The sequence below is a fragment of the Cyrtonyx montezumae genome, unplaced genomic scaffold (assembly GCF_038088225.1).
Source record: "Cyrtonyx montezumae isolate F1298 unplaced genomic scaffold, pur_monq_1.0 scaffold_2, whole genome shotgun sequence".
Taxonomy (NCBI): domain Eukaryota; kingdom Metazoa; phylum Chordata; class Aves; order Galliformes; family Odontophoridae; genus Cyrtonyx; species Cyrtonyx montezumae.
The window spans coordinates 56,888,760-56,906,868 of record NW_027071936.1 but is presented as its reverse complement, the minus strand read 5'-3'; the positions used below and the strand labels follow the sequence as shown (position 1 = coordinate 56,906,868).

Genomic DNA, 18,109 nt, shown 5'->3' with positions numbered 1-18,109 from the left:
TGTGGAGGACTTCCATAGCAATTCAAGACAGCAACTTAAAGAAAATTGTTTTGTTGAGGAGTGCCTAGCAAAGATATCCTCAGCATGGTGAGGCTCTGGGTGAACTTTGATTTCAGTATATTCAGAGTTCAGTATTTGAATTTTCACAAAATATGCATTCAGTTCACAGATTTTATTCGCACAAAATACATTGCTGCTATTCCAGTCTTGTTTGTATTAGAAATCCCACACAGGACCAGTCAGTAAAAGAATTAAGACCAATACAATTATTGTCCTGATGCATTTATGATCTACTTCTGTTCTGTTATTCAACTTTCTGTCCCATAAGATTCTGACAGTAGTTATACTTTAGAAGCAGTTCAGTAAAACCCAGCAGACTCTATGAAAGAATGTGGGTTTTTTTTTATTTCCCATGGAACTTGACCCAAGAGGACATGCCAGAGAATTAGGGCTGTCTCACACTTGAACTCCTGCCAGTGGGTGACATCAGAGAGACAGGAGTGAGAAGCAACTGCAGCAAAAGCTTCTTCATCCTTTTTGGTCAAAACACAGAATGCATATTCCTTGCTTTTTTGATTAATTGTTTGCTGCCTACAGCACGTCACTTGGGAATGAGGGGTGTGCTTAGGGAGGCTCAGTGCAGAGGTCAGTTCTCTCCATATAAATAGTATGAAATTCAGAACAAGACTTACATAACATTTTGATAACTCTGCTGACATAAGAAGTCTCCTTTGCTCTTTGGGACATGCATGTTTTGATTCTGAAATGAGTTTATGCTATCTGAGATTAAAACTGAATACATAAATCTTACTGGAGAGCTACGAGAAAGTTTTTCTTGCAAAGAAGCTTTTGAATTAATTGCCACTTAATTCTCCTCCATTCTTCCTACTCTAAAGTAGTACTATTGGATTAATTTGTAGAAACTGATAGATAAAGTAGGTCACTGATAACAAAGACTACCAAAGATTTGCAATATAATGTTTTTTTCTAATTGTTGTGGTTTTTTTAATATATATGAGGGTTTTTCTGACTTATGTAAGTCTATTTGATTTTAATATGATTTCTAGATTGCTGACCTTAAGAAATTAATTTCATATATATAATGTTGAATCTCATGCAGTTGTGTATAATTTACCTTCAAGAATGCTTCTCAGTTCTAATAATGCCTTGAAAGCATCATTTGGGTTATTAACTGACTACTGTACAGTCCATCATTCCAGCAGATAAACATGGAAGCTGTACATGGATTTAGTATTTGACTTCATTCAAACCTGAAAGGACAGTAACCAGAGTGTGCATAAAGTATATATGAGCTAATAACTCTGATGCTTTAAAAATACATCGAATGCTGAATTTATTCAGATTTATTTATTATTCTCTTCTCTGCAGCCTGCTGTAGAATACAAAGGTCTTCTGGATAAACTTCACAGACTGGAGCAGGACCACCTGAAGAGGTTCCTTCTCATAAAGCAGGAGGAGTATTTTGCAAAGGCTTATAGACAGCTGGCTGTTTCCCAGAGAAAGGAGATCCATAACATCTTCTTTACACAGATAACAAATGTTACTTTCAAGGGAGAACTGAAACTGGAAATAGCAAAATCATTAGTGGAAGATTACTCTAAAATACAGGTAATAGGACAACTGTTTCCTTCTTAAGCTAATGACAGAAAACAAACCCATAGTAACTTTGGTGAAATGTTTCAGGAAGCATATGCACTTGTGCCTAAAATGTATCTTTGATATATTACCACTTTTATTGCTAATTTTCTTAGGAATAACATTTAAAAGTATATTACCATTATTACTTACATTTAGACATCTATACAGCTGTATATTAATGCATTTGCACAGACTTTTTCTACAACAGTAAGTTACTATTGGTTTTGCTACTTGAACATGGGTGATCTAAGTACAGACCATCCTGTACTCACCTTTGGTGGTTACCATAGCCACTTCTACACTTAAACTTTTCCTATTCCCAGCTGTTGGGAGCGGGAGCTTCTGAGCTTGCCTGTGTACAGCTGGTGTAACTTTTCCCATGCTGTGCTGGACACATGTGGGAGATGTATCCTTGTCTTTGAAGTCAGTTTAGGAGAGTGAACACAAAACAGAGGTATTCAGACAGAAAGTTCAGCGCATTATTTTCTTTTGATGAAGTAATGATAATAATTCAACATGATCTCCAGATTTAAGTTTGTATGAGCTCACTGTTTTTTTTACTTGTAAAAGCTTTTTAGCTTTTCACTGTTTATGAACAAGTCTGACCTGACACCCTTAGTTGAAATTAACATTACATCTAATTAGATATATTTGTTCACATTCTTTCCTTCAGGGAGACATTGAAGACCTAATGGATTTTTTGCAAGCCAGCAAGAAATACCATCTGAAGAGAAGATTTGCTTACAGAGAATATCTTATAAGAAGGATACAGTTAAGGGATTCTCAGGCCTCTGCTCTTATAAATGCAGCAGCAACTCAGATTCTGAGTCTCATTAATAAGATGGAGAGGTAAATGTCTTAACTGTTTTTTGGGTAGTTGTTTGGCTAGTGTATCTCAGTGACAGCAGAACAGTTTTAAAAAGTCTTTGCGTTTATGTTGCCTGACAAGAAAGGTGCATAAAAATATTTGCGGGAGTTTATTCTAGTAATTTGCAGTTGATACCAGTGTCAGTTGACTAAAAAACAGTCTAGTACTGCTGCTACAGGTCCTGTGTATGCATCTTTATATATGTTTTAACGATCTGGTATCAGTCACTGTCAGCCTGTGGGGCATGCTGTAAGAGAAAAATTTTAAAATAGGTAATACAACACCAACCTTTCAGCCTTGGTGGCAAGAGGCAGCACTGAAGGGATATACCAGTCTTTACCTTGTGTATTTTCCTTCATAATGCTGACTTAGATTAAAGTAATTTAATATTAGAAAGCTGGAAGTCTGTCTAAAACCAAAAGATTGCTTCTGTTGAGATGATAAATTAACATTTAATTCATGTAACCTTTGCATACTCATCCTGTTTACTGCCACGCTGTGAGTTTAGCCTCGAGATTTGTTGATCAGAGAGCAGTTCTTCCAGTGTGCTTATACTGCTTTGCCTATTTTGTGAAAATCTGCAGCTGTGTGTCCCAAAGACAAAAATAAATCTCTTGGCATAGCAAACAGAATTCAGGCTCATCTTCCACAGAAAGTTCCTTTCCATCAGTTCATGCCTCTTTTCAGAAATGTATTATGCAAGAAATGTTCTGAGATGTCATTATGTGAAAAGCCTTAACGAGAAACTCTCATCTCCATAACCACTGCATCCTTGGATCAAATTATTGCAATAACAACTGGGACTTCTCAAGTTGGAGAACTATGTTCCACTTAGCCTTTAATGTTTGTACTGCAGTTAATAGTCAGAAAACAGATCAACAACGGAATGAAGAGGAGATGTGTAGTGTTAATAACACCAAGAGGATTACATCCCCAAAATTATAATAGGAGGGATGCTTGTACACACACACACAAAAATAATGCTGTTCCCTCCAAAAGCCAGTAATCTGTTCCCTCTTAAGGCATAATTTCCAAGATGAAAAATAAATTCTGTAGCACTCCCCTTTCCAACTTTTCAGACAGACAAAGGAAATGTATCTGTAGATGTCATTTGTAGAGAATAAATATTGTCTTACTTTCTGAGTAGAACTAGTTGTTTTCCTGTAACTTGCCATACCTGCTGGGTCACGAATTGCATTCAAACAGATATTGTCCAAATTCTTACTCTTGTTCAAATTCAATTCTAAAGAATGAATAACAGATTTTTTGCTACTTATTTTTTTCCTACAAGCAAACTGAAATATTCTAGTATAAACCCAGGAGAAGTCACAATCTGTGTTAAGCAGGCTTGAATTTAAGTTTTTACCTCTGAACTGATTTGGGGTGTTTTTACAAATTGGGGAGCTAAAGTTTGAGCAAGAGTAGTTTCGTTTTATGAGCTGCTACTTTAAATTTATGTCCATAATATCCTTTTATTTTTCATATTACAGTTTCAGCTGCTTGTCTAAATGTAAATACATGTCTAGCTTTGATAATGAGCCTGAAACTTACAGTTATAAATGGAATTCTAAAATGTAGAACTGTTTATATTGAGTTAAGAAACCAATATAGCACTGATTAACAGATTCAGGAATAAATAAAACAGCAAATAAATAATATGGGCAGAGACCATAATAGAGTACTTAAAATTTATCTGATAGTAAGGCAATTCAAAGTGAATATGAAAATGATTATATGTAGCCTGAAATAAAGGTTATAAAAAACAAAACAAAACAAAATGATTTCTAGGAAGGTTTGTGAACATTTCAAATGAAATAAAGCGGACAGGTTTGCCAGACCGAACTTTCCAAAGATAGTGGTTAAATAAAATATCCCTTTCATTAGGACGGGCTGTCTTGTATGTCTGTACTTGGTGCTGTTTGGAAATCAAGCCTGTGAGTTGCAGTGTTGGAATGCAGGAAAACGACTTTATATTTTAAACAAATTTTAAATTTTAAAATTCCAGCTCTCATGGTACATTTGTAGAGGAGTCTAGTTGGGCTTTTTATGTTTTCTGTTAAAGTGTGAGTGAATCAAAAGGCAACTTGAGAACATACTTAGCCCCGTGTTGTTCTGAGTTACACGCAGAGGTGCAGAGTGCTTGATGTTTTTGAACTACAACATCTGTAACATGTTGCATTGTGCTTGTGCAAGGATCTGCACTTTCAAAGAAGTTTTCTTCCTTCTCAAAAGTCCTCACATTTTAATATCTACAAGCATTCATTGTGAACTGTGTTTTTAAAGTAGGCTATTGATTATCTTCGGCAGAAGAGATCAAAGCAAAGCTTCTTGTGCTATTCTTCTGAATATTCGTTTATGTGGACCTTGTAATAACCAAAGCAGTTTTCCACACAGCGTCTGGCTGAACTTTTCAGGAAGGTGTTGGAAAGAGAATGTCTCCAGTAGTAATGCAACAGCACAAAGCCTTCTCATGATCTCTTACAACCTTTTCTGCATGTAGCTCTTTTCTGTATTATGCTTTTACAGCCTTGAATTATCTACCTCAGTTATTATCAGTAGTATGCCACCTTGGCAGGTGAAATCCTGATATAGCTGAAGTGCAGTAACCTGGACATCATCATGCAGGTTCTCTTCACAGTCTGTTTTGAGACAGCCTCCATATACAGCCTTTCTGATTCATCTCTTCTGCTTCAATGATTCTCTTCTCTAGCTTCAATAAGCAGTCTTCCATTGCTGGGGTACAGCTTTCATTAGACAGTTATCCACTACATCTAACACAAACTACTACTTTCTACTTTTAGTGCTCTCACGTCACATTTTCCTCTAAACCTTTAGGCTTTCCTTCAGTACAGAGAAATCAAGGTTTGCCTTTATTTGACCTATGACTTATGCTTCCCCTTGTCCCATATTGCATCTCTGTACCTTCCAAGATGCTCGCTGTATTTGCACAGATCTCCCTGTAAACCTCTTTGTCATTTCTCCAGTATTCTCCTTCATTAACATTCTCCATTAAACATGTACTTTTATATCTTGTCAGTGATTAGCTGTCTGGTATGTTGAGACCAAGTAGTTTATAGTACAGTCTTATACTGTTACACTGTCTCTCACCTCTCCTTTTATTTTTATTTCAGTTCACAGTCCTTCAGGAACAGGGTATCTTTCAGTTCTAATACAACAATTGTTTTTACACTGTATTTGTGAAGCTAGAAATGAAGTTTTCTTGGAATGACAGCCTCCTAGGAATTGCCAGAGTACTGAGTAATAGAAGGTACTGTTTGAACTCCCATAGACCTCTGTAGTGGTAGGAGTTTTGCCCACTATTGTATGATTTGGGATTTCTAATTAAGTAGATTCCAAATAAATAGATGGATCTTAGAATAAAGTATCAGATGCAGTTTGAGATATGGACATACGGATCTCTAAATAATCAAGAACCCCAACTTAAATAATGTGGATGTTTTTGTTGTTTTGTTTTTATCCTAAGGACAGGTGGATATATAAATCATCTTCCAGTCATTCTATGTTGTATGTCTATTTTGAAATTTTTCATTTGCAGGATGATTCCAGCACATCCATCTTTTTGTATTGCAGCCCTTTTCACTGCTCTGGACAGGGGTTTTAATTGGAAGCAGTAAGACTGGGGTTTATTTCTTCAATACGAGACAGACTGAAGCTGTTAAAAATAATGTCTTGGTTATTATCTTACCATAATAAATCTACCTTTGATGCACTGATCTTTTGCCTTGGGCTTGATCAAAAAGGAATCATTAGAACTATCAAATATGGACCCAACAGCACCAAGTTTCCTATCTATAATTGTTTGCTTGGATGTAACACTGAAATTTATTTGCTTTCAAGGCAAAAATGACTTTGCTGAAAGATCTGAGAGTATTGCTTGGTGAATTGCTCTCAAGTCGCTGAGAGGTATTTTAATCCTCCTTACAGAAGATTAGAAAAATACAGTAGATATCGGAAGAAGACTCTGTAAAAGGAGACCCTCTTTGGCTGGCAAAACTGAGAAAGCAGATCTGAGTTTCTTTCCAGCATGGGGGTTATTTTGTGGCTTGCTCAGATACCTGTGTAGATGAATGTACTGTAGGTGGAGGAGTGTGAGTTTTTGAGTGTGGATACCACATTTATAATGCGGTGACTGCGACCAAGCTAAAACTTTATAATCTGATTCACTTATTTTAGCCTGTATTTTGAGGATTTTACGTAGAATAAGGCTGCAACAGTATGAACAAGTCCTAATAAAACAGAATAAGACCCCATACTTGTTGGAGAAGGTCATGGTAGTAGACTTTTGTGTTTAGCCACTATTGTAGCTTATTAATTCTGTTAGGTATCGTGCTGGACCAGGGACCTGGAATACCAATATATAAAGACCAACATACAAAACTTTGCAAAGTTCTATTGAATCCAGGCTTTGTGTTTAATATTGACGTTTTCTGAGAAGTGGGGATTTGAAAATTAAACCAGGAAATGTTTGGACAACATCCAGATTCAGCTTAGGAAGTGGTGCTTTCTGCTCAGAATTTCATGTTGACCTTTTCAACACCACATTGAAACTCCACTGTGCTTAATCTTAGAAATTATAAACTATAGCTGCCAATCAGACTGGTCTGACTTAAGATGGTCTGCATTAAGATGCTCTTTCATTCTTCTGTTGCTTGAGAAAAAATTGGGAAATTTCTGTTGTAAATAGTATAAATAGGATAAATTTTGAGTGTATAGGAAGGGAGTTTTTTTAATTCTGAAACTGCTGAATAAACTATTATTGGTATTCTGCTTTCTCTTTAATGTTAAGTAAGATAGCAAATGGAGGTAGAACATAGACCTAAACTTCAGTTTGAAAGAACTGTATGCCTAAGACTGAGGATTTGCTCTGTCACTGTATAGTATTTCACTGTTTGAAATCTTTTCATTTAAATGCAATAAGAAAGCTGAATCTCAGTGTTTTTATTTGGTTAAATTACATCCTGAAAAGAGAAAATTGCTTCTAATGGGAAGGAAACATAAAAGACATGTAGAGTTGTGTTCCAGTGGTGTTAAATGAAAAATGTAAATATTATGAATAATATATAAGGTTTAAAATATTTCATTTGAACATTACTTATATTACTAGCAGATACGTAATTGATTTTTCATTTGCCTTCCTTCTTCCCATTCCTTCTTTATAGTCTGCCCTCACAAACTGCCTTGATTCTGCACTTATCTTTGAGATTAGGGTTATCTCTCTGTTATCTGCTTGTTTGTTTAAGAATAATGTTATTGATTAAAAAAAAAATCTTTTTTTATGGCTACTTTGTTGAGCCTTCTTATGGTACTAATTGCTTCAAATGTGCTTTTGTTCATAAGAATTTGGGACAAGAGGTTTCAAACACTATTATTACAGAGCAGGTCATCTACCTGAAAGTCATTTGGGAGTGCTGCTGGACCGAGCTGAGGCTGAAATTAATTCTGTTAAACGAAAATTCGATCAGGATTTAAAACAAGAGAAGCAAAAGCTTCATCAGAAACTCATTACCAAGCGAAAGTGGAAAATGTTGCAAAAGGTAATTATTTTCAGTAAATTTATTTTCACAGGGCTTAACGTGAAGTAAAAATTCAATGAGTTGAAAGTAAAGTCATAGTTCTTAAGATGGAGGTCATCAAAACAGAGATGAAAATAAATAACCATTGTTATTTGCTGTGTACTGTCATGTATTGTATTGTGTTTATTATTCAGTAATTAAAGCTGTTCATAAATAAATAAGTAAAAAAGCTTGCAAGAAATAAGTGCGTGGAGATCAAAACCCATGAAGAAAGAAACCCATGAAGCCCATCTGCTTAGTCTACCTGCACACTGTTACAGTTTTATCTTTTTGGGATCGTGGTGAACCACATGGTCATACATTTTTGTAGGTCCTAGCCTGAATAATCTCAGGCCTGATAGATACACATAAAGCCATTGTGTTGCATACCTAGAAAATCTCTGGACACTGAAAAGCAGTTTTGAGAACACTGAAAAGTAGAAATTTTGCTTTGCTATAATATGCATGTTTAACGAGCTTAAATTTGAGAGCTGTTTCTTCTCTTAACCTTGTTCTTCTTTTTGGCAAATGAATTGGCAGAAAGAGCATCGGAAGGAACAGTTGTCGGTAGGGAATCCCTTCAGAACCTCAAAGGAGATCACTGACTACCTGAGCCACTGGAAAACTCTTCTGTGTGATCATGCCATTGAATTTGAAGAACTTACTGAAAAGCTGGATACTGAAGCCAGTGAAGAGCTGAGAGACCTTATATTCAGTCTAACAGAGAAAACTGTTGAAGAACTTAAGCTTGTTCAATGTGGAATATTTGTTCAAGATCTGATAAAGCTCAGTGTGCCAAAGATGTTCCTTTTAGAAGTTGTGGAGGAGCATAAAAAAGAGATCATTGTTAAACATGAACAGCTTGAAAGGGAAGAACGTGAAAATAGTGCGGCTGCTGAGGAGTTGCTTCAGCTCACCAGGCAAAAACTAAGCCAAGAGCTGGAAAATAGTCTTTCTCAACAAAAAAAATTAAGGAGCTGGGAACAGTCAGTATTCATGCAAGTATCTCTCTATTTTCTTCTTTTTTTCTAAATAGTAATAAACTAGTAGCCAACGTACCTGTCTGGTTGTAATTGTTAACAATCAGTTCTGTCTTGTGCACCTGGGAACTGATTTCTCATGAATGCTCAGCCCCTGCAGAGCCAACAGCATGAGCTGACAGTCTAACTCTACAGTCTAACTCTTCAGTGGAATTTCCAGGAAACGGTGTTTTCAAAACCGAAAAGGTGGAGTGCTTTTTGTACTTCAGTTCACTCTGTCTCAGGTATCACTTGTGCATCTTCTGTTACTGTTCTCAGCCTGTTCTCAGAGATCCAATACTTTGCAGATGTAATTTAATGTGTCAGGCCTGATTAGCCCTGCATTTAATTTTTATATATTCCTTCCAGCCACAAGTCATGCTTTATCCATCATGTGCTCATTTATGCTCTACAACAGTATTTCTGTTTATTACATAAATGCCCAGCACAGCAGTATACCCCTCCAGTTCTTGATCTCCACGCATCAGACTTGGCCAGCTTGTCCTGCTGACAAAATGCTGCTGGTACTGAGACCCTAAGGCAGAGAGGCATCATGGCATACAACACTTCAGAGATGCTTCAGAGGTTTGCTGATTTCAGGCATATCCTCTGGCCATTGCTTTAAGCTGTGATGTGACCTTGGGGAGGTGGGAAGGTGAGAGGCCATGACACCACCATTGGCAGACCTTAGGAAGGACATTAACTGTAGCTGAGAGAAAGCGTGCATGGTGCTGCACAGCAAGGTCCTTGAGAAGCTTTCACCGTTCTTAAGAATTTGTCTTTCAAGTACATTTTTTACTGTAGTTTAATTACCTGAATGTTTACAGTACTACGTTTCCTTTACAATGTGTTTAATTACAAACTTGGTTAGAGACACAGTAACAGAATTATAGCTTTAGGGGAAACCACTGGAACAGGCAAAGTGTGGAGCCACGTGGAGCAAGCACACCAAATGAGAGAAATCAAACAGAAAAAAATGCATCAGTTAAACTTTCTGATTTGTACATCCTCTTTACAAATTTGCTTGGGTGCTTTTGTCCAGGCAGCATGTCTCTTCAGTTTGCCTGCTTGTACAGGCAAGACAAGAAAAGAAACTTTGACCACTGCATATTCGCTTTGTTAAAGTATAAAATGCATTTGCATCTTGGTTTGGTTCTGTTTTCAAGGCCCTTACATTTTTTTCAGCATTTTAAATATTTTTTTGTAAGCCATTTCCATGTATCTTCTAGCTTGTCTTATTATCTCAGAATATATTGCTGAGAAGAGATGTGTGTGAGCAGGAAAGGAGACTGAATGACCCAGCAGGTCTTTCATTTCCTAATTTTCAATTCCATGGTAATTGTATTCCAGTCTACAGCATTGCCTGTTACATTTGTTAGTTGCTATCTTTACTTACAGCAATAGTAAGCTGCTTGCTTTTTCCTGTAAAATACTGGCAAATACATACAAAAACTTCAGCATTTATGCAACTGTTCTATCCAAAGGCCCTTACAATCTGTCACTCTTTTTGTTTAATCCACTGGCTGTTGATGTTAATATTTCAATCATAGATGCCAGCTCTTAGGTTTGTGTTTTCATCTGCCATATAGTTTTCACAAAGAATTATTTTCTTTTTTATTGCTTATTGAAGAGACAATGAGTCAGTCCAAAGTTTGTGAGGATCATTAATGCTGACAGTTTGTTTTAAATATGGGCTTTAGAAAATTGTGATTTGCAGTCTTTACCTGCTATAGATTTTCCTGTTGAAGGTCTAAGAAAGCATGAGGAATGGGAAGTATACTGTAAATGCTTATTTGGTGTAATATTGCCTTAAATAATTAAGTGCATACTACACATATTGAAGATGTTTTAATATAGAGTTTAAGTGTACTTTGCTGTATCAGCAAACAGGAATAGAATCAACGTTTCTAAACCCAGGAATATTTCAGTAGAACTATGCAGGACTATGTTACGTTCATTGAAAGGATCAGGATTAATGGAACTGATAGGATAGTAACATTTTAAAAAGAAAAATGATTTTTTTTAAATGCATGTGCTCTTCAGTCTTAAAATGCAAGTGCACTTTTGCGAAGTAGAAAAAATTCAAAAGAAAAGTTAATCTCCTTTTATGAAATATTCAAATAATATTTTAGTTGCATGATAAAAATATGAATGTAATTGAAAGTTACTCAGATCTGGAACATGAATTTAAGTTCTGGCATCTTTTTTCTTTTTTTATAAGTCAACTTCACCTTGACCTGAGGAGCAGGTCCCCAGACTTCTGTGTTAGAAACCTTTCTTCTACAAAAGATGAATTTTGAGTGATTCATATTATTAAAGTGTAATCCGTGTTTTTCAGACTGCTGAAAGCTTTTCTACAAAGAACAAGTCAAACCACTTAGTGATGGGACAGATGACGTGTATGAGTTTATAATAAAGAGAGACTTTTTTTTCCACTCTTGGTGGCTGCGACATCTAAATGCTAGGAAGAAGCACAGAGAAGCTTTACAGGAAGTCTTTACCATAATTACAGCCCTAAATTCAGCGTTTGTATTATCTGAAGTGGTGGTGAAAGGATTCTATGCATAAGAGAAGTGCCTAAAATTGTATTTATTTTACTTTTTAAAATTCTCAATCTGTTTCATTTTGCAAATGATTTTTTACAGTCCAGGAAGTTCTCTGTGCAGAAATTAAAGTATCCCCAAGGAAATTTTGAACATATTGAGTGTCTAAGTCCCATGTGAAATGAATAACTCATGTATGCATAAGACAAAAAAGAATTACCAAGGTCATGTATTCTTGTGCATGCCTTTAAATTTTGTGCAATGTTGTTTATTGCTAGCAGCAAATGGCTTTACTTTTTATTTTATTTTCCCTCAAACAGGCAGCTTCTAACTCTGCCTCTTTCACTGTCTGAAGAGGAATTGTTCAAAATGAGGCAAGAGTTCCACTGCTGCTTTTCTCAGCTGGACAGCAGCTTGGCTTTGCCCAAGATAAGAGCAAGAACTTTACTTCAGGCTTTTGAGCTGGAGTGGAGGGACGCACAGCTGCTGAAAGTCAGTCAGAATCTAGCAATGACCAATAAGCAGGTGGGAATGTTTGGGATCAGTTTGGGAATGGGTGGGGTGTTCATGTAGGTTATCCACAGCTCGCCTGCCTCATCTGCAGATACAGATCCATAGCTTCTCCATAGGGATGACAGACAGTAAAGTATGCTTCTCTGTGTGCAGATGGTGAACTTTAAAGATAACTGAGCATAGGGAAATATGCTTACTTCGCACACATCTGCATATAGCTGCTGTTTGCATGTCCTTCAGCCTTGCCAAGATGAAGGTGTAAAAGTATAAGGAAGCAGCTGAGTGGCCAAAAGGAACCACGTTTCTGAAAAGAGCCACAGAAATGTCTAAACCTGGTGCAGAGCTAAGCTTCAGTGAAAATCAGGCGCAACCCAAACTGAGATTTCTCTTGTAACGTCCATGCTTTATTAAATTTGGCAGTAAGGAGGAATCAAGGGCAGATTAGGGAGTATTTTTTGATAAACGTCCTACGTTGCTTTGTTCGCTTAAGAAAGTAGAATTCCGGAGTTTGCTGATCTTTCTTGGCAACAGTATAGCATGATATCTGGTCATCTTTGCAAAATAATTGTGCAGGTACAGAGGTTTTTTTTCTTCTGTTTACTTGTTTTAAATCTGCATAAGTAGATTTAAAGTTGGAGAGACTTTACCAACAAATTTCCCATCTCTCAAATCTAGCTATCCTATTTTCATTTTTAAATGATTGTGTTTAATACTTTCAGGAAAATGTAAAAGCTGTGGAGTCAAATTGCTTTCTGTCTTTAAGCAGAAGAAAGAAAATTGTTTCCTGTATGATTTGTTTGATGGCATTGTAAAGGAAGGGCTTTGCTTTGTTTTATTTCAGTTGTTTTCTAAATGTGTAAATGAACTTGGTATAATTGCACTAGAAAGTAGGCTAGATCAAAACCTTAATAATTTCTGAAGTACTTAAAAAAGAAAATGACTTTGCAAAGCCTCATAGTTGAACAGATGTTATCATTTCCCTGAGAGTACATTATACTTAGTTGATATTCTTGTAAAGAAATTTAAAGGTCAAGAATAATTTGATTACATGGAACGGTGCCCCTTAATACTATCATGGTTCATTTGGGATTCATATAATGTGTCTTGAAAACAATGTAGCTCTTAAATTAATATTCTTTGTTCATTTTGAACCGTGCTGGGGAGATAATGTATCTGTTAAAATCTTGTTGTGCTGTCACTGCTAAAGGTTGTTTAAAGTAAAATTTATAATGGTTTTCATGGGAAGGATGATTATATAATTCTACTTGAAAGAAATTTATAAAGAAATTTTCATAATTGTCTGAATGTCTGAAAGGAATCTCCTGAGTGAATAGCCAGCACATGCCTTTTTGAAATATTTTCTTAGTGAAAGTTGTCCTTGCTGTATGTTTCGTTAATTGTTGAATCTGCCAAATATAGTAAGTAGTAATCTTAGTGTTAACATACCCATCTGTTTCTTACAAATAAAGCACTTTCTGCTCATCTTCTTACAGCAGCATACTAAAATGAAAAAAACAGGATCCAGGAATAGAAATAAGATTGATATTTTGAAGAAATCTTTACAGGACAGAATTTTCATTTATGAAGACTCAGTGAAAGATGAAAATTTGAATAAGGTAAATGGAAGCATGTTCTGTACTGGGGTCAGAGCCCATATTTTAAGTAATTACACAAGATAAAGAACGTACTAGCTGAAATGGCGTGAGTGATCTTTCTACTCTTGACTACATTTGTTACAATTAACAGTTTGCTTTAATTTTTTGAACTTAGACCTGAAAGCATTCTGTTAACTGTTTCATCAGATGGTTCTAGGGCTTAGTGTATGTACACTGACTGCAAGATGCCTCTAGGTCCTTTGGCTTTCTTAAGGAGTCTTTCAAATGGTGGAATGTGCTTCACTGCTGAGCAAGATTTAGTTCTTGGACCTCTTCAAATGCTGCTCAGAACCCAGAAGTGGGTTCTTAGAGGATGTTTTAGCTAGGTGCTGAGTTTGTTTATGCCCATCTCATTAAGAGAGCCTTGCATATAATAGGTATCTTTTAAAAGGGTCCCAGTCCCAATCTAGTGTTAATCTTGAAGGATAGGGTAGGGCTTGTACCAATACAGGATTTTGGAGTCTTAGTCTTTCTCTGCCCCCAGACTTTTCATGAGATCCGCAAGACGTTGTTTGTGCTCTTTAATCTTTCTCTGCTTTGTTTTCTCATTTATATGATATGAGTAACATTTTCTGTAGCAGAGGAATATTACAATAACAACTGTTAGACATAGGTAGTGCTTACCTAATTTTTAATATTGGAAAGTACAACTTAGTATGGGCCCAGCTCATAAGCATTCATTTTTATAACAACTTTGGTGCAAATATTGACGTAAAATTTTGTTAGAATTTTGTTTTAGAACTGGAAATTTAGCTTGCCTCATCCTTAATGTTTGTTTTAGTTCTGCGTTCACCATCTGGCATGTCTTTTGTTGCTTTAATTTTCCCATGGGCAGGGTTGGAATTGAACTATCTTAAAGGTCCTTTCCAATCCAAGCCATTGTATGATTCTACGATTCTAAGTTTGAAGCCTGGTCTTTATGTGACAATATCATCCACTGTGCTGTGAAAAACACTGAAAGCGGATTTTATCTTTCATAAGTGGTGAGGAAATACTGGTTTACAAGTTTATGATTAAGTTTGAATCAAGTATTTAATTCGACTTCGACTGAAGTCACCACGTATATCGTGCTGAAATCAGATCTACTTGCAAACTTTGATTTTCCCAAATTCATTTCTGTTTGGAGAGCTGTGATTCCAGAACTAACAACTGTCAGAAAGAAACTCAGATGAATAGAGATAAATAACACTACCAGCAATTTAGCCTTGGCACTGGAGTGTGGAACAATCTATTTTCCAGCCTGTGATCTTGTATCATTAGCTCATAAGAGTATCTTGAAGTAATGTTTTGGATTTTGCAAATAAGTTTTCTGTGACAAGGTAGAAAAAAAAAACCAACAAACAAACGTTGAGCTGATTGGGATTGGCTGTCTGATGCAATCCAAACCAAAGCTATGATGTGTAGAATGCTTTACAGATGTTTATGGTTTTATGTGATTTTTGTTTGGTGTTGCTATGGTATAATGTAGAGTTCTGAATGCTTGTGAACTGCTGGATTGAGAGGTTAGATGGGAAATGCTGAAGTTATCATCTTTTCAGTAGAAGTATGGCATTGAAAATACCTCAAATTCATTTTATGCTTCTCACCTACTTGCAAGTAATGTAAAAGATATACACACAAAAATAATATTAGGATTTAATATTGCCTGCTGAAAACTGGAACATAGAAACATGAGATAGATATTTTCGGATTTAGATGAAGGTACAAATCATGTACTTTTGTTTACTTCTTTGCTTTTCACAGGAGAGTTCTGACTCCACTGTTCAAAATAACGTCTTTGTTTTTAGCATTTGGGTTTACCTTATTTCCAGTATGATCTCTGAGTTCAGTTTTATTCTGAAGTCAAATATTCAGTGTTTGTTAGCCATTTGCTTGCTTATTATTTAATGTATATTTTTCAAGATTGACTCTTTAGATTGACAGAAATGTTGAAAGGTGGTGTCTGTCTTTAAGAGGGGAGACTTGTTTGTACATTGTGTTTATAAGAGGATTTCTTTACTTTTTTGTGGTAATTGTTTAACTCTCCTTAGTAGGAGATATTTCCTGATGGTAAAGTCTTTCCTTTGTGTTCAAGAATGCTCCAGATGACGTAATGGAGATTTTGGAGAAAATCATATGAGCATGAACATACCATAAGCATTATTTATTGGAAATCACATTTTGAATTTAGCTGTATCTGTGGATAATAGAATTTGGATGGTGCGTAGTCACTCCTGGGAAATTTCTTACCAATAAAATTTCCAGAGAAAATTCATGGGTGTCATTCTCCTTTAAGGCAAACCATGAATAAAATAAAAATACATGTAATTCTGATAAACGTGAATGGAATAAAAGCAAACACAGATGGAGTAGAAGCTAACATGAATGGAAAGCTAATACGGTTTTAATAACTTGAGATGCAGAAAAACATGCAGTAGTAATTTCACTGGCCATGAATGTCAGTGGGTAGAGAATGGAGGGCTTGTCAGACATGTTGCATTTGATTATGTGCTTGTAAATGCAGAGTTTGCCTTTCACACCTGGATTTATTCTATGTTGGTCCCATTAGATGTGTGGCAACAACATAATTACTGAGTCAGAACATTTTAGTTTGGTCCTCTTTGATGTTTACTTAGTCTAGTTTTAATCCTGTTTGAAATCCATTACCAACAGGTTCTTGATTTATAGTTTAAGGTTGTTTACAAACAAGGATTTTTGGTTATTTGCTTAAAGAATAGTAGGCTGAATTTTACTGGCCAATATCAACTGACACAAGCCAATTTGAAACGGAATGTAGTCTTTACATAGATCTTATATTATTTTTGCTAAGTAGAAGGAAATATTTTGTATTGCTATTTAGTCAGTGACACAGTTTTGCAGAGATTTATTTGTATTCTAACTTTTACTTTAGTTACATTAAAAATTATTGTAGACCCTGCATTCCAGGTTAGTATTTAATATTGAAGTTATCTTTACCTAAAATAAAGCCTCAACTCATTGAAATATCTCACCTAACTGCAGCATTTCTTTTTATCATTCTGAATACTTCAAAAGCCTGAAACGTGATGCTATAAACACTTTTTTAAGCAATATATTTTGTGATAGCACCTTTGATTTAGCACTTTTCTGTTTTAATCCACATTATTAATTTCAGAGTAGTAAAATGATGTGTGCATGTAAGGTTTTAGGTTAATCTTGTTATCTTTTGACTGTCGTTTTTAGGTCAATAATGAGTTGCTTCTTGAGAAAGACTGTCAGATACATGATCTGGAATATAAAATTGGAGAATATATTGCTTCTTTAGAGTTTCAGAAGAGTACTAAAAAATGCAAAATGTTGGAGCTCTATTGTGCAATTGTAAGTGTGCAAGCTTTGCTCTTGGAAAACCTGAGCATGTCAAGAATCCTGTCAAAATCAGAATGTATTCAGATTTTAGAAGCTCATAATCCGGTAAGTAATGAAGTTGTGAAAAGGAAAAGTTCCTACTAGGAGACAGCAGCTGTGATAGTGGCCTATTGAACCTTAGTTTAGGTGTGCTGGTTTGCATCTTTTGATGGTCTGCTCTTGAGTTTCCATGTCTATTTGCACTCTAGTGGTCTAAGTAAAATAAATAAATAAAAGTATAAGAGCTAGAGAATATTATATATAATGATTATTTATTTTTACTATAGTGATGTACCAAGATCTAAAGTCAGAAAGAGCAGTATTTTGATATCTTAATGTTAAAATTCTGTTGTTTACAAGAAAGACAATTGGGAAGTGATAGTGAGTCATGACTCACTCATGTATAATTAGTGTATAATTTATCAGAAATGTGTTACAAATTTTTTCACATTGTAATTCTAACCATAAAGTAAAACCCATAACTACATGTTATATTTAAATCGTGGAACTTGTAAAGACGTATCTACCTCTTTGTCTTACTCTGAGCATGCTTACATGCCTTACCTACGTGTGGTAGAAACTTCCGAAAGACTTCTTCCCTTCATCATATTTGCTACATAGTTGATATGTGACAATTTTTTTAATCCTTTTTTAATACTTCAGTGCTCAGTATTCTTAAGGAAATATTTTTTTATGTCTGCTATTTGCAATCATCCAAGTGAGGCTTGGGAGAGCACTGGAGCAGAACAAAGAAAAAAAGGTTTTTTTAAGAACAAAACCTTTTTGCTACAGGGCATCATTAGAAAGCTATTGCTGTGAAAACTCCTGCTTAAATTTTAATATTCTCATCTCTGTAGAGCTTCTCTTAAAACAGCAGTTAGTATGTTTATATAATTCTATACTTTTTTTTTTTAAT

The 18,109-nt window shown here is 35.5% G+C and overlaps 1 protein-coding gene across 1 annotated transcript in view; it reads left to right on the top strand.

The window, feature by feature from the left end:
- EVC2 (EvC ciliary complex subunit 2) overlaps positions 1 to 18,109 on the top strand; it is a 59,756-nt gene that overhangs the window by 31,707 nt on the left and 9,940 nt on the right. Inside the window, exons 11-17 of the mRNA XM_065735795.1 lie at positions 1,390 to 1,629; positions 2,333 to 2,508; positions 7,923 to 8,082; positions 8,641 to 9,102; positions 11,987 to 12,187; positions 13,669 to 13,791; positions 17,032 to 17,259. Of these exons, the coding sequence (XP_065591867.1) occupies positions 1,390 to 1,629; positions 2,333 to 2,508; positions 7,923 to 8,082; positions 8,641 to 9,102; positions 11,987 to 12,187; positions 13,669 to 13,791; positions 17,032 to 17,259 (1,590 nt within the window). The remainder of the gene's footprint in view (positions 1 to 1,389; positions 1,630 to 2,332; positions 2,509 to 7,922; positions 8,083 to 8,640; positions 9,103 to 11,986; positions 12,188 to 13,668; positions 13,792 to 17,031; positions 17,260 to 18,109) is intronic.